At 48.2% G+C, this 12,294-nt stretch overlaps 1 protein-coding gene across 2 annotated transcripts in view; it reads left to right on the forward strand.

Annotated features, from left to right (window-relative positions):
- The window catches only part of Rgs9 (regulator of G protein signaling 9), a 73,045-nt gene that overhangs the window by 29,488 nt on the left and 31,263 nt on the right, over positions 1-12,294 (forward strand). The window contains exon 9 of one of the 2 annotated variants that reach the window (XM_075990277.1): positions 5,034-5,096. In XM_075990277.1, coding sequence (XP_075846392.1) covers positions 5,034-5,096 — 63 coding nt within the window. Of the gene's footprint in view, positions 1-5,033; positions 5,106-12,294 lie in introns of both variants that reach the window. The other variant, XM_075990276.1, reaches the window with a different exon arrangement.

The raw sequence follows: 12,294 nt of genomic DNA on the forward strand, positions 1-12,294 counted from the left end.
TTGTGTGTGTGTGTGTGTGTGTGTGCATTGTATATATGTTTGTTGTTTGCAGGTGTGGGGGCACACGGGGGTATGTGTGCACATAGAGGCCCAAGGCTGACAACAGAATCGTACTCAGTTGCTTTCCCATCTCATTCATCGAGGCATGGGTCAAATTGCTCATGTCGCTAGTCTCACTATCCAGCTTGCTCTAGGGATCCCCTGTCTGTCTTTAAAGCTGGAATTATAGGCCAGCTGCTGCACCCATCCATCACTTATGTGGGTCTAGAGATCTGAGCCCTCATGTGTGCGCAGCAAGAGCTTTAACTACCGAGGCATCTCCCCAGCCCCTCATCTCTCTTGTTCTTAAGCCTTAAATTCCTCATTGGGCTTCGACCACCAAGAAAGGCGTGTTGGGCATCTAATACCAGCTAGATATCACTGAGTCTGTACTGTGCACTTGTGAGGAAAGAGCATCTCTTCGATGCTGTCCCCAGAAAAGCATCCCTAGCAGAGGGTGAGATCGGACGTGGATTCAAAACAGACTTAAGCATGATACAAACAGTGTAAATGAGCACAGGGAGAAATGATTTCCCTACGTGGTTAAGGACAGCTTTGAACTGCTCTGCCTGCCTTTCTTACCCAGTGTACGCATTGCTAGGGATGGAACCCAGGTCTTCATGTATGTTAGGCGAGCACTCTACCAACTGAGCTACAGCCCTAGCCTGAGATGTGATTTCTTGCACAAACTGTTTCGAGGTTTCCCCATGTCTTCACTGAGCCACCTGGGCACCACCGGTGACTCAGTGTCTTCTGAGGGTACAGCCCCATTACTCAGGCCTGGTTTGCTGCAGAGAGGCCTTTTTGTGGCCTTGTGTTCTAAGGCAAGTTGTCACGTGAATAAACATTCAACAAAGCGGTCTTCATTACAGCCACATACATAGCTACCAACTAAGAAGGTGTCTGCTTTCCACTTCCTGCTGAGGTTGAGCTAAATGCCCCGCAGTGGAGAGCGAAAAAATAATTTAAGGTATATCCAATGTGAAGGGACATTGGGAAGCTATTTAAATGATAGGGTCAAAGTTGATTCGTTAACTCGGGGAAATAGTCTGAAATACAGTGCTGCATCATAAAACTGTGTAGAACACTTGATAGATGCTGGTGGCAATTTAAAAAAAGCAACACAACTTTTGGATGTTTATTTTATGGTTGGTGTTCTTGAGCCAGTGGGGATATCTGGCTTATGAGCTGGATAGCCATGGACATGGTTCATGGTCTCAGGGACAATGAAGGAAAACGTGACTACATCTGTTATGCAGATGAAGGAATAACCTACAGGATGCTGTGCAAGCTTGTAGAAGAAAGGAATCTCCCATCAGACCAGGGCGCCAGGAGACATCCGAGCCGAGTGTGCTTGGAGCAGACTTTTCCATCTCTCCAGCCTAAAACCATCTCCCCATTCAGCCTCATTTTTCTCCCCCTCATTCCTTGCTTCACTCTGTTTATAAAACAAGTAGTGTTTTGTCTATCCTCTCTGCCCCAGGGGTTGCCCTGTGAGAGAGAACTAGAAGGTGCTCGTAGGTGCCTAGGTAGAAGGCCCTTGTCCTGGTGCCACCCTGGCCTGCTGATTCCTGCTGATGCCATTGTCAGATCACCAGGCATTTAGCAAATGCCCCTTTTTTGTTTATGCCCAAGGGATCTAATTGAGACGTCACCTCTGGTGCTCACAGCTTCTCCCGTTGAAGGAGGGAAGCTCACAGCTCAAGCATCCCTGAAGGACTTTCCGTGCAGAGACACCAGGGCAGAAGGCATCTGCGGGCAGCACCTCAACTGGTTGCCTTTAGCTCTTACACATGGACAATGAGCTCTGGATAACCTTAAATTAAATATCCACCCATGGACCAGAGTGTGTATCTGCAGAAGCCCTGGTAGTCATTACGATAGGATAAAGGCTATACTAACTGCCTGATAGATGAATGAATGAATGGATGAGCGAGCCTCGCAGGCTTCCTGGGGGAGCTTGGACAGACAGTGGTTGGGATTACAGCTTCTTCAGCTGGACTTAAGGGGTTGCTGCCCACAGAAAGGCCAAGGGAAGAGTACAGCCAGAGGAAGGTGTTTGGCTGTTTGTTAGAGCTGGTGAAGAAATCTGCAGGGGTGGGGGATGGTGGTGAGCAGGAACTGGAGAGGGTGGCAGAGCAATTAAGGCCAGATGTGGCCTTGAGTCTGGGCGGCAGAGGTGGCCTTGGAACAGGTTTCAGCTATGCATTTAATCCAACTGAGGCCCCAGCTGCCTATTTGCTGCCGTTTGTGGGGCCACTTCAAAGGAACAGTTAAACAGCCACCTCAAGCCTGGAGCAGATGACCCCATGGCGCTACTGAGGCAGCTGGTGCCCGTGAAAGGGGCTGGACCGTGGCTGTAGGTCAGTCACTGTGGGGTGAGCTCTGAGTGTGCAATGAGCATGTATGAATATGGGCACATGTGTGAGAACATGTGTAGATGAGTGCCAATGTGTAAGTTGAGGGGGCGTGTCGGTGTGTTAGACCAAACACTGTGAAAGTGTGTGTGTATGTGAAATCCGTCTTCAGTGACACTGGTGGGGGCGTCTCCGTAGCAGACGTGGGGGAAAATCCCTGGAGGCCGTTTTAGGTGAAAGCATTCGTGGGATGGTCACATCCTTCCCTTCTTCAGATGAGGTTAGATCTTCTCGGGAGACGATTGGGACTTCTGTGGTGTTCCTTCGTGACACTGATCATTATTGCCTTTTATCCTCTTATGACGACTAAGGGATTTCCCCATCCCCAAGACTGGGGGGGGGTACCCTCAAAGCAGGAGTCTCGGGTCATACTCACTATCCTCTTAAGGTTTAGCCCAGTGTCTAGAACATAGGTAGTATTGATCAGAGTCCACGGGTAATGGGGTGAGGGTGGGGACTCCATTTCCTCACCCTCCTCTCACACATCTTCTGTTTTGCTTCTCACCTCTTCCTTGTTTAGTCTGCAGGCCCCATATTTGCCTCTTTGGTAGCCTGCTGAGCTAGGATGTGGTATTTAGCAAGTCGAATACAGGGTATCCATTTTTTAATCATTCATATTGTGTGTGTGAGCACAGACAGACAGACACACACACTTGCCCCAGAAGGGACATGGAGGTCAGAGGACAGCATTTGGAGCTGGGTTTCTCCTTCTATGTTGTGTCTCTTCCCGTAGCTGTGTTATGCGCCCTAGGTTTCCTGCTGTGAGCTTTGGGCTGATTCTCCTGTACTTGCTACCCGGCATGCTGGAGGAGGGCTGTGATTACAGACGTGCACCACCACACCTTCGGACTTTCCACATGTGTCCTAGGGCGTGAGCGTGGGTTTTCAGACTTGTGTGGCAAGCACTTTTACCCACTTCCCTGGCCTCAGTGACAATTATTTTGTATAAATAGTTGATATCAGAATTTATTTTCTATCAAGATCTATTTTATGTTCTTAATATAGATATACAATAAGTTTAAAACTATTGGTTGGACCTAGGCTTGGTGATATGAGCCTGTAAGCTCAGGCTGAGGCAGGAGGATTGTGAGTTCTAGACTGGTTTGCCCTGCATTGTGAGTTCAAGGCAAGCCTGGTACATAAAGACTGTTTCCCATGCTCCAAAAACCAAAACCAAAACCAAAAAAATAACAACCAAGCAAGCAATTTATGTCTCGACTCCTCCAAAGTGGCTGGGAATCTAAATTATTTGTGTTTATCTGAAGTTAACCAGATGTCCTAGATTGTAATCTAGCAGCCTGACCTCTGACTGAAAATGTTCTCTCTTCTGCTGATGGCTTAAGACCTGATGACGAGAGGGCCGTCTCGCTGCCGCATGAAGTCAGCCTTGTTAATAATACGTGCCGACACTTGCTCCTACAGAAGGAAGTGAAAAACCTCAATTGCTGGCCTCAAGTACATGAGGGAGGCCAAGTAAGACTGGGTGCCGGGCGGGGGGTTAACCAGAGGAAGTGGGCACTGACAGATTGCTGACGCAGGTTTGGTTCCACCTTCGCATGCGTGACCTTAAACGACAGTCCAGGCCCTTCTTCAGTGACAACCACTCTCTGTCGATGGTGTCATGTTCCACGTCATATTCTATCTTGATAAATCCTAGAAGTACCTTTCAGGTGGGAGGCATGATCTCTGCTTCTCAGGTGGCTGGGCCAGTGAACCCCGGATGAAGTACCTTCTAGGATAGTGGTTCTCAACCGTCCTAATGCTGCACCCCTTTAATACAGTTCCTCATGTTGTGCTGATCCCCAACCATAACATTATTTTTGTTGCTACCTCGTAACTGTAACCTTGCTACTGTTAAGAATCGTAATGTAAACATCTGTGTTTTCCGTTGATCTTTAGCAACCCCTGGGAAAGGGTCGTTTGACCCTCCAGTGGGTTGAGAACCGCAGCTCTAGAGGTTTGGCTCATCTGGGAAACAGCAAACTAGGAGCTGGAATGGGGTAGCGCACGACTCACACACTTCTTGCGTCCTTCTCACCCGGCCCAGGCAGCAGCGGCAGACTGTGGTGAAGGAGAATCCATAGGAGGAACTGGGAGTCTCATGTACCCATTTCAGTGGTCTTACTGAGCTTCAAGGCTCTTCATCCATCCATAATCTATGCCATCTGTCATCTATCCATCATCTGTCTGTCCATGACGTATCCCATCTGTCGTCCATCCATCCATCTATCCATCTGTCTGTCCACGATGCATATCCCATCTGTCGTCCATCCATCTATCCATTCTCCTACGGTGATGCACAAACATCTATCTGTCCTTCCCCCCTCTTTCTCCCTCTCCCCTCCCTCCCTCCTTCCCGCTGTGTTGAGTCCTAGGTATCTGCACTAACAGACAAATAGTCCTGGGGAAGCTCTCTAGCTCATTTGGGGGTTTATACACCCTTACATTTCCTTCTGGGCTAGACCACTAACCCTTCTCAGCGTTGCCTCTTAATTGTCAGCTTGGCAAAGATCCAAAGTTGATCAGAAACTAGAGACTCTTCCTGCGGTGACCCTTTATTGTTTTCCTTCCATTCAGCCTGGGATGAACAATGTGCTAGACTACGGCCTGGACCGCGTGACCAATCCAAACGAAGTTAAGGTAAACCAGGTAAGTTTGATGCGTTCTGGCCAGAGTCTGGGGAGGTTCTGAGGTTGGGAGGGTATCCCCACGTCTATCTGTCTGTGAGGCAATGTTATCTCTCCTTGGAGACTGATGCTGGTATCAGGGTCTGATTTGTGACTCTGTGGCTTAGGGGGTCAAGGGAAGAGGAGGCCGTTGCAAGGGTCCTGGGTAGAGAGTGGTCACAGTGAATGAATGAAGGCTGGAGAGGAGGCCATGTGATGCCCGAATCCCTCACACTTTGGAAATCGAATGAGATTTTCAACCCAGTGTGTCATTGCTAAGGCTTGGCCTCTAGGCATGAGAAGGGACCTGGAAGGGTGTGTCTGGGTGGTGGGGGGAGGTGAGAAGAGCAGGATGCAGCCGTGAAGTAGCCGAGGTAACACTGCGGTGTGTGGAGAGGGACTTAAGAGTCCCCAGAGAGCATCACCTGGGAACATCGTTAGGACTCTTGTCCAAAATGACCCTTCCTTTGATACGTTTGGGGCACATCAGCAAGCTTTTGGCTACCATTCTCCCAGCAGCCTCTTCCACGTTTTCTTGTCAGATAGCAGATCACTGCCAAGGTCTTGTAGGCTCAGTTGCTATGGAGACAGAACCATCTAGTAAAATACAGAACCCGGGTGGGAGAGGTTTTTTTTTTTTTAATGGATAATGTACTGTCTGGAAACCTCTCTCCCGTGGAGGAGGGGGGTGGAAGCAGCATGCCCTTCACTGGCTCTGACGTGGGTGGGGTGTGGGGACTGGCTGAGGCTCAGCTGTGTGGATGTGGGGTGTGGGGAGGTGAGAATAGGGCCTTCACACTGTCTGTTTTGGGGGGTGGCCTTGGAGCTGTGCTAGCCCATTGTAGATGCCATAGCTGGAGGACTTCTGGGGAGTGTGGCCAATGGGCCTTCTCCCTGAGGAAGCATCTTCATGCCCCCAGGCCACCCGGGAGTGAAAGAGCTGTGCCTTCCAGCTTTCATAAACCTGGGTGTGCCAGCCGTTGGCAATGCTCTGAGCAGGGAAGTAGAGGCCAGACTGGGTGGTATAGCTCATGGTGGTGGGTTCTGCATGGGCTGTGTCTTTTTTTTGCTGTGTACTCACTTCTCTCTCTTTCTCTCTCTCTCTCTCTCTCTCTCCCTCCCTCCCTCTCCCTCTCCCTCCCCCTCTCCCTCTCCCTCTCTCTCTTACCAGCTCTCTTTCTCCTGTGTGTGCCCTCTGACCGTTCTGGAGCAGTAAGAAGAAACATCACACGGGCTGCCCTTCCCTCTCCAGCAGCGCAGGGCCCATTGAATCCCTTGTGGAGGGTGGGGCTGGGGCAGGGGATGAGTGTAGTGACTTTCTCATGAGTGAGCAGGCGACCCCGTTTCCTCCTCTTCTTTTACCTGCACTGAGAGGAGAGGGTCACACAGAGAGCTTGGAGCATCTTCCACGAGGCCTGAGGAAGGCAAAGGTTTGCTTTTCATCTCAGTTCAGGGAACTCACAGTGAAGAACAGGGTCGTTTCAGAGAACGAGGAAATTCTTGACATCTGTTTCTCCTCAACGGAGGCAAAAGCCCATTGAGCGTGAGAATGGAGGCTGTTAGGCTGGCAGGTGTCCAGGGCCTTGGGTAGTCAGCTTCATCAGACATGAACACTGGGTGGTAAGGTTTCCCAGCCCTGGGAGGATCTGGTGTGTGTGTGTGTCTGTCTGTCTGTCTCTCCTTTCAGTTCCTATACCTTAAGAACATAAAAAGGTCATAAAAAAGACTGAGTCTGCCTCTGGGCCCTGTTGTGCTCTGAATTAAAACCCTTCTGTCCCAGGTTCTCCTCCGCCCCAGGAAGGGTCACACTGCCATCTAGTGCTGCTTGCGACGACAGGGTCACACTGTTCTCCACGATGAGCAGCCACCAGGCCCTAGGAAGGAACCCAGCTCTTCCAGTTTTGGTCAAACTCCTGGGCCATTCATAGCTTGAGTTCCCTAATCTATAAAATACGCCTAACGTTAGTTCTTTAGGAGATTATGCAGGATCATTTGTAGAAGTGTCTAGAACAATATACAACATGTGAGGTATCCAAGAATAGGTGTTATTCTTACCGTCATAACGTTATAATATTGTGAGGGAGGTGGGTTATGGGGTATCATCTTTACTTATGTCTTTGCTATTATTCTGTTTAGTTTCGGTTAAGTTTTAAAGTTAGCTTACAAAGTGATGGGTTTTAGTATGACATTTTCAAACACACACACACACACACGCTCTTGATTCTCTTTCTCTGGAGCAGGGGCATTTTCATTTTGTACTGGGGCCATGCAGGCTGTGAGTGGGTGAGCCTGCCTCTCCTTGCTCAAGAAGTATTAGACAGACAAGTATCTGCTCAGATGTCCCAGCCTCAAATCCTGGTTCCCCCGACAGCTGCCCTTGCTCTCTTTTGTGTATACATTGTACTAACAATTTTAGTTTCTGGATTTCCCAGTTTGCAGCCTCTTCCCCACCCCTTCTCTCTGCTCGTGTCCTCGCTGTCTTCCCAGCTAGTGTTCCCTCACTTCTCCTTACAGACTCCTGCCAGGCTACCTCATCCCCAGCTCTCTGCTTGACTGCCTTCTGGCTCCCTTTCTTCTGTCTGGCAGGGATCCCAGGGCTTCTCAGGCATAGCTCTGACCCCTCGAACCTTCCCTGACAAATTGTCCCTAGCCTCTGAGGGCCACGAGATGTATAAACAAGTCTGTCGCTATTTGGGAAATCCCACAAGAAGATAACAAGTTGTTAGAATGTCAGGAATGGAGATCACTCAGATTCCCCAGGCAGCGTAGCCTCCGTGCGGGGAAGGGTAGTCCTCTAAGTGGGAGTATAGACTTGGCTTCGCTCCAGAAGAGGCCACATCCAAGAGGAGGGTGCGTGCGTGAGAATTCCAGGGTTAAAAAAAGAGCTTGCGGTCGTCCTGCCCTGTCACCAGGTGGTTGCCTCTGAACTGCACAGTGTGTGTGGGTGTGTGTATTTTTAATAACTTTAGCATGATGTTTTTATGACCTTTTGGCTAAATAATAATAATAATATTGATAGCTAGGTTTGCAAGATTTAGCCAACAACCCCCCCCCCACATGATTCCTAGTTAAATTTGGATTTCAGATAAACAGTGATAATGTCTCTTTCAGTATAACTATGTCCTGACTATTGCCTGGGACAATATTATGTCTTGTAACAAGAGCTGATGTCACATCCTGCATGTGCCATATTTTAGCAACAGTAATGTTAACCCTAATTAATGGCCGTTATATATTGAGTCTCTGCAATATGCCAACTGCCTATATTATTCTGTTTAGCCATCCCCGCCCCCATCCCCAACTCAAAATTCTGCCAAGTGTGAAACTTAACGCACTAAGATGATGTCATAGGTGGGAAAGCTTACATTGTGAACCGTTGTTTGAGCTGGATGTGGTTTAATTCCAGCACCCGGTGAGTTCGAGGCCAGTCTGGTCTCCATGGCAAGTTCTAGGCCAACCAGGGAGATAACACGAGACCCTGTCTCAAAACACAAAGTTTATTTTATGTACAAAATTGTTGGGAATATCTTATAAAATTATACTTAGGTTATGTGTAGAGGGTATAGACAAAGTATAAATTGGATTTTCTGGTTAGACTTGAGTCTCATTCCCCAAGATTCCTCATCAGGTATGGGTAAATTTCCAAAAATTTGAAATCAGAATTGCTCATGTTATTTGGAGCATGCAGTCCCTCCCCCATGCTGGAGGGCACAACGAAGGCCAGACCCCAGAAAATTACTCCTAATTCTAGGAACCAAAAGAAAGACTAGAAACCGCACCAGGGGGAGCGTTCTGAAAAGATGGTAAAAAACAAAGAAAGTGAATGACGTGTAAAAATGGTTAAAATTCTGAATATGGAGACAATGGCTCCGCAGGCAAACGTGTGAAGCCACAGAGAGATCAGCAGAGTAGAAACAGAGCATGTGCATGCGGCTGTCACTTCCAACGACGCTCCCTGTGGGGCCTAGAGAATGCAGGACAGCCAGAGTCCTACTCCTTTCTCCTGGGTGTGTGCGCTGAGGATCCCTGAGCCACAGGACTGGCTGTGGAGCAGTGGATGATGGGAAGTTTGATGGGGGTCCTAGGGTCTCTGAAAGAGGGCGTCTAAGATACTGGCCGCAGGGCATCAAACTAGCTGTGGATTGGTCTTTACGCCATTAGTGGGATGAGTCGTATTTCCTGTCCTTACGTCTCATCTCATGGCTGGGGATTTTGCTCTATTTGTTTCAATCGTAAATGGAAAGGATGGACAGCGTTCCATTCTGCAGCAGCGTTCCTAGCGCAAGGCAAAGAGAGGCTCTGGTGGAGAGAGCAGGCGAGGCCGAGAGAGGCCACAGGCCCACGTTTCCCGTGGCTCGCTCCTCAGCCTTGTATATGGCGGAGGTGGCTTTGAATTTTGGTCAACGATTGCCCAGAAGTGACCGCGGCAGGTATTAATGCCGACAACCAGCCAGAGCCTTTATCGTCTCAGCACAAAGTCAGTCATAAACTCTTTCTCCTTTGAGCTTTTTAGTAGTTCAGAGAAGTGTAGATTGCTCTATATTTGCAGAGGAATAACCACGTGCAAGAGCCTAGCTCCTCCTTTAGCCGAGGTCCTATGTTGTTAGATACTATTCCGAGGAACCACTTCAAGAAAACTCTAACAGACACATTTGATTATAGTAATTTGAATGCAAGTCTATCCCGGTCCCCTGGTCCCTTTCTGTCTAGAGCGCTTGTCTTCTATAACAAAGCCCCATGGGGAGAAAGAATGGGAGCAAGGATAGGCGTGCTTACCCTGATTGCCAAGACGCTAGATCAGCGGTTCACAACCTGTGGGTCAAATGACCCTTTCTCAGGGGTCACTCATCAGATATCCTACATACCAGATATTTACATTGCAATTTATAACATAGCAAAATTGCAGTTTATTGTGGGGGGTCACCATGCATGAGAAACTGTATTAAAGGGTTGCAGCATTAGGAAGGTTGAGAACTACTGTTCTAGAGTCTCTAGAGTTGCTGAGTGTTTTCAGATTTTTTTTTTTAATAAGAGGACATTTACAAAAGGTCTTTATCTTTCTAAGCCCCTAAGCACACCAAAGCCAGCCTCGACTGGATGTTTGTCAAGGATCTACCCTGTGTGAGGCAGGATTCTAAAGGACGCAGCTGTGCTCTGATGGTGGCGTGTACACTACAAAATAGTTACATAAATAAAACTTGTGATGACCTATGAGAGAGAAGGTCAAATGTGGGAATTAAAAACTGAGAGGCTTCTCTAGTCTTTACTTGAGATACCGCCCCCATTTGCACTGCCCCAGGAACAATCCATAGATTTCCTGTGAAAAGCAGTGATCGAAAGCAATCCAATGAAGGAAAATGATAGCCTGCATGAAGGAGAGAGAACTGTGTTCTTGACACTCCATATTCGGCTTACGACCTCCTGTACCTCTGAGTCAATGGACCAATGGCTCTTTTTGCGCTGGCTAAGGAGAAGCAGGGTCCTTCTCATCCTACTTCCTTTTGTTGTTGTTGTCTTTATTTTTCGAGACAGGGTTTCTCTATAGTTTTAGTGCCTGTCCTGGAACTAGCTCTTGTAGACCAGGCTGGCCTCGAACTCACAGAGACCCACCTGCCTCTGCCTCCCGAGTGCTGGGATTAAAGGCGTGTGCCACCACCACGCAGCCTCACCCTATCTCTAATGAAGATTTGATTTAATTTAGCAGCATCAACAGTAGGCAGCCAGGAATTACGAGGCTCATCTTTCAGGATTAGAGTCAGCACCAAACAGCCCCTGGACATAACCACATGTAAGAAAACCAAGACTGGGATTCCCACAGTGCCCAACTTCAAAGGATTGCACGGGGTAGAAAGGTAGCCTGTTCCTGGGAGATTTCAGCTGGAGATTGATCTGAGTGTCTCAGGGGCTCCCAAGAGCCTAATGAGAAGCCTGCTGTGGACCCATCCTTCTCTGTATTTACTCAGGAGGTCCAGGGAACGCCCTGTGGCTGATCCCCAGCATGAATGTGAGCTTGCTTTCCACAAGGGCACAGGGTCCAATGTGGTCTCCCACATTACAGCCCAGCTCTGAGACTTGGCTGTGTTTTTTATTGTTTTTTTTTTTAATTGTGTGATTTTTAGAAACATGGCTATGTTATTTTTTTCAGTTTTGGTGTCAGTCAAATTGTTATGAACGCCGGAGAGTGAATTTCGCAATTCATTCAAAAACTCCTCCTAATGAGAAAAACAAATATCCAAGGTCCACGCTAGACTCTCCATCTTCCATCTTCATCCCTCCTTCTATGTCTCAGTGAGAGGTGGCTTCCCTTATTAACAATGCCTATCTATCTATCTATCTATCTATCTATCTATCTATCTATCTGTCTGTCTGTCTGTCTGTCTGTCTGTCTGTCTGTCTGTCCGTCCATCTATCTATCTATCTATCTATCCATTTATTTATTTTTATCGTGTGTGTCTAAGACACTTTCCATGGTGTCTTAGGGTTTCGATTACTGTGATGAAACACTATGACCAAAAGCAACGTGGGGAGAAGAGAGTTTATTTTAGCTTAAGTCTCTCAGGTCATAGTCCGTCACTGGGGGGAGTCAAGGCAGCAACTCAAGGCTGGAGTGCTGGAGTGAAGCCACGGAGGAATGCTCGCTTCTATGGCTTGCTTTAGCCTGCTTTCTTTTACACCCCAGGAGTGGCACTGCCCACAATGGACTGGGCCCTCCCACGTCAATCATTAATCAAGAAAATACTCCACAGTCTTGTCTACAAGTCTTGCCAATGGGATAAACACCTTTTCTCAATTGTGGCTCCCTCCGTTCAGATAATTGTAGCTTGTGTCAAGGTGACAAACCAACCAACTGGGACACATGGCTTCTCTGTGGAGGTCAGAGAATAACCTCGTGGAGTCAGTTCTGTCCTTCCATCTTTGCGTAGGTTCTAGGGATCAAACTCAGGTTGTCAGTCTTGGGATGGTAAATATTGTTATCTACCGAGCCATCTCAGCACGGGCTTTCCCTTGGTATCTCCCAATTTTCAGCTGTTTCTGTAGATACGACGGGAGAGTCGGGCCAGCCCCAAATGTGGCCCTTAATTCACATTGGTCTTTAGGAAGGAAGATACAGTGGCAAATTCCTTCCCTTGGCCCACACATCTCTAGTGGCTTTCTGGAGGGGGGTGGAGGTG

This window comes from Microtus pennsylvanicus, chromosome 11 (assembly GCF_037038515.1).
Source record: "Microtus pennsylvanicus isolate mMicPen1 chromosome 11, mMicPen1.hap1, whole genome shotgun sequence".
Taxonomy (NCBI): domain Eukaryota; kingdom Metazoa; phylum Chordata; class Mammalia; order Rodentia; family Cricetidae; genus Microtus; species Microtus pennsylvanicus.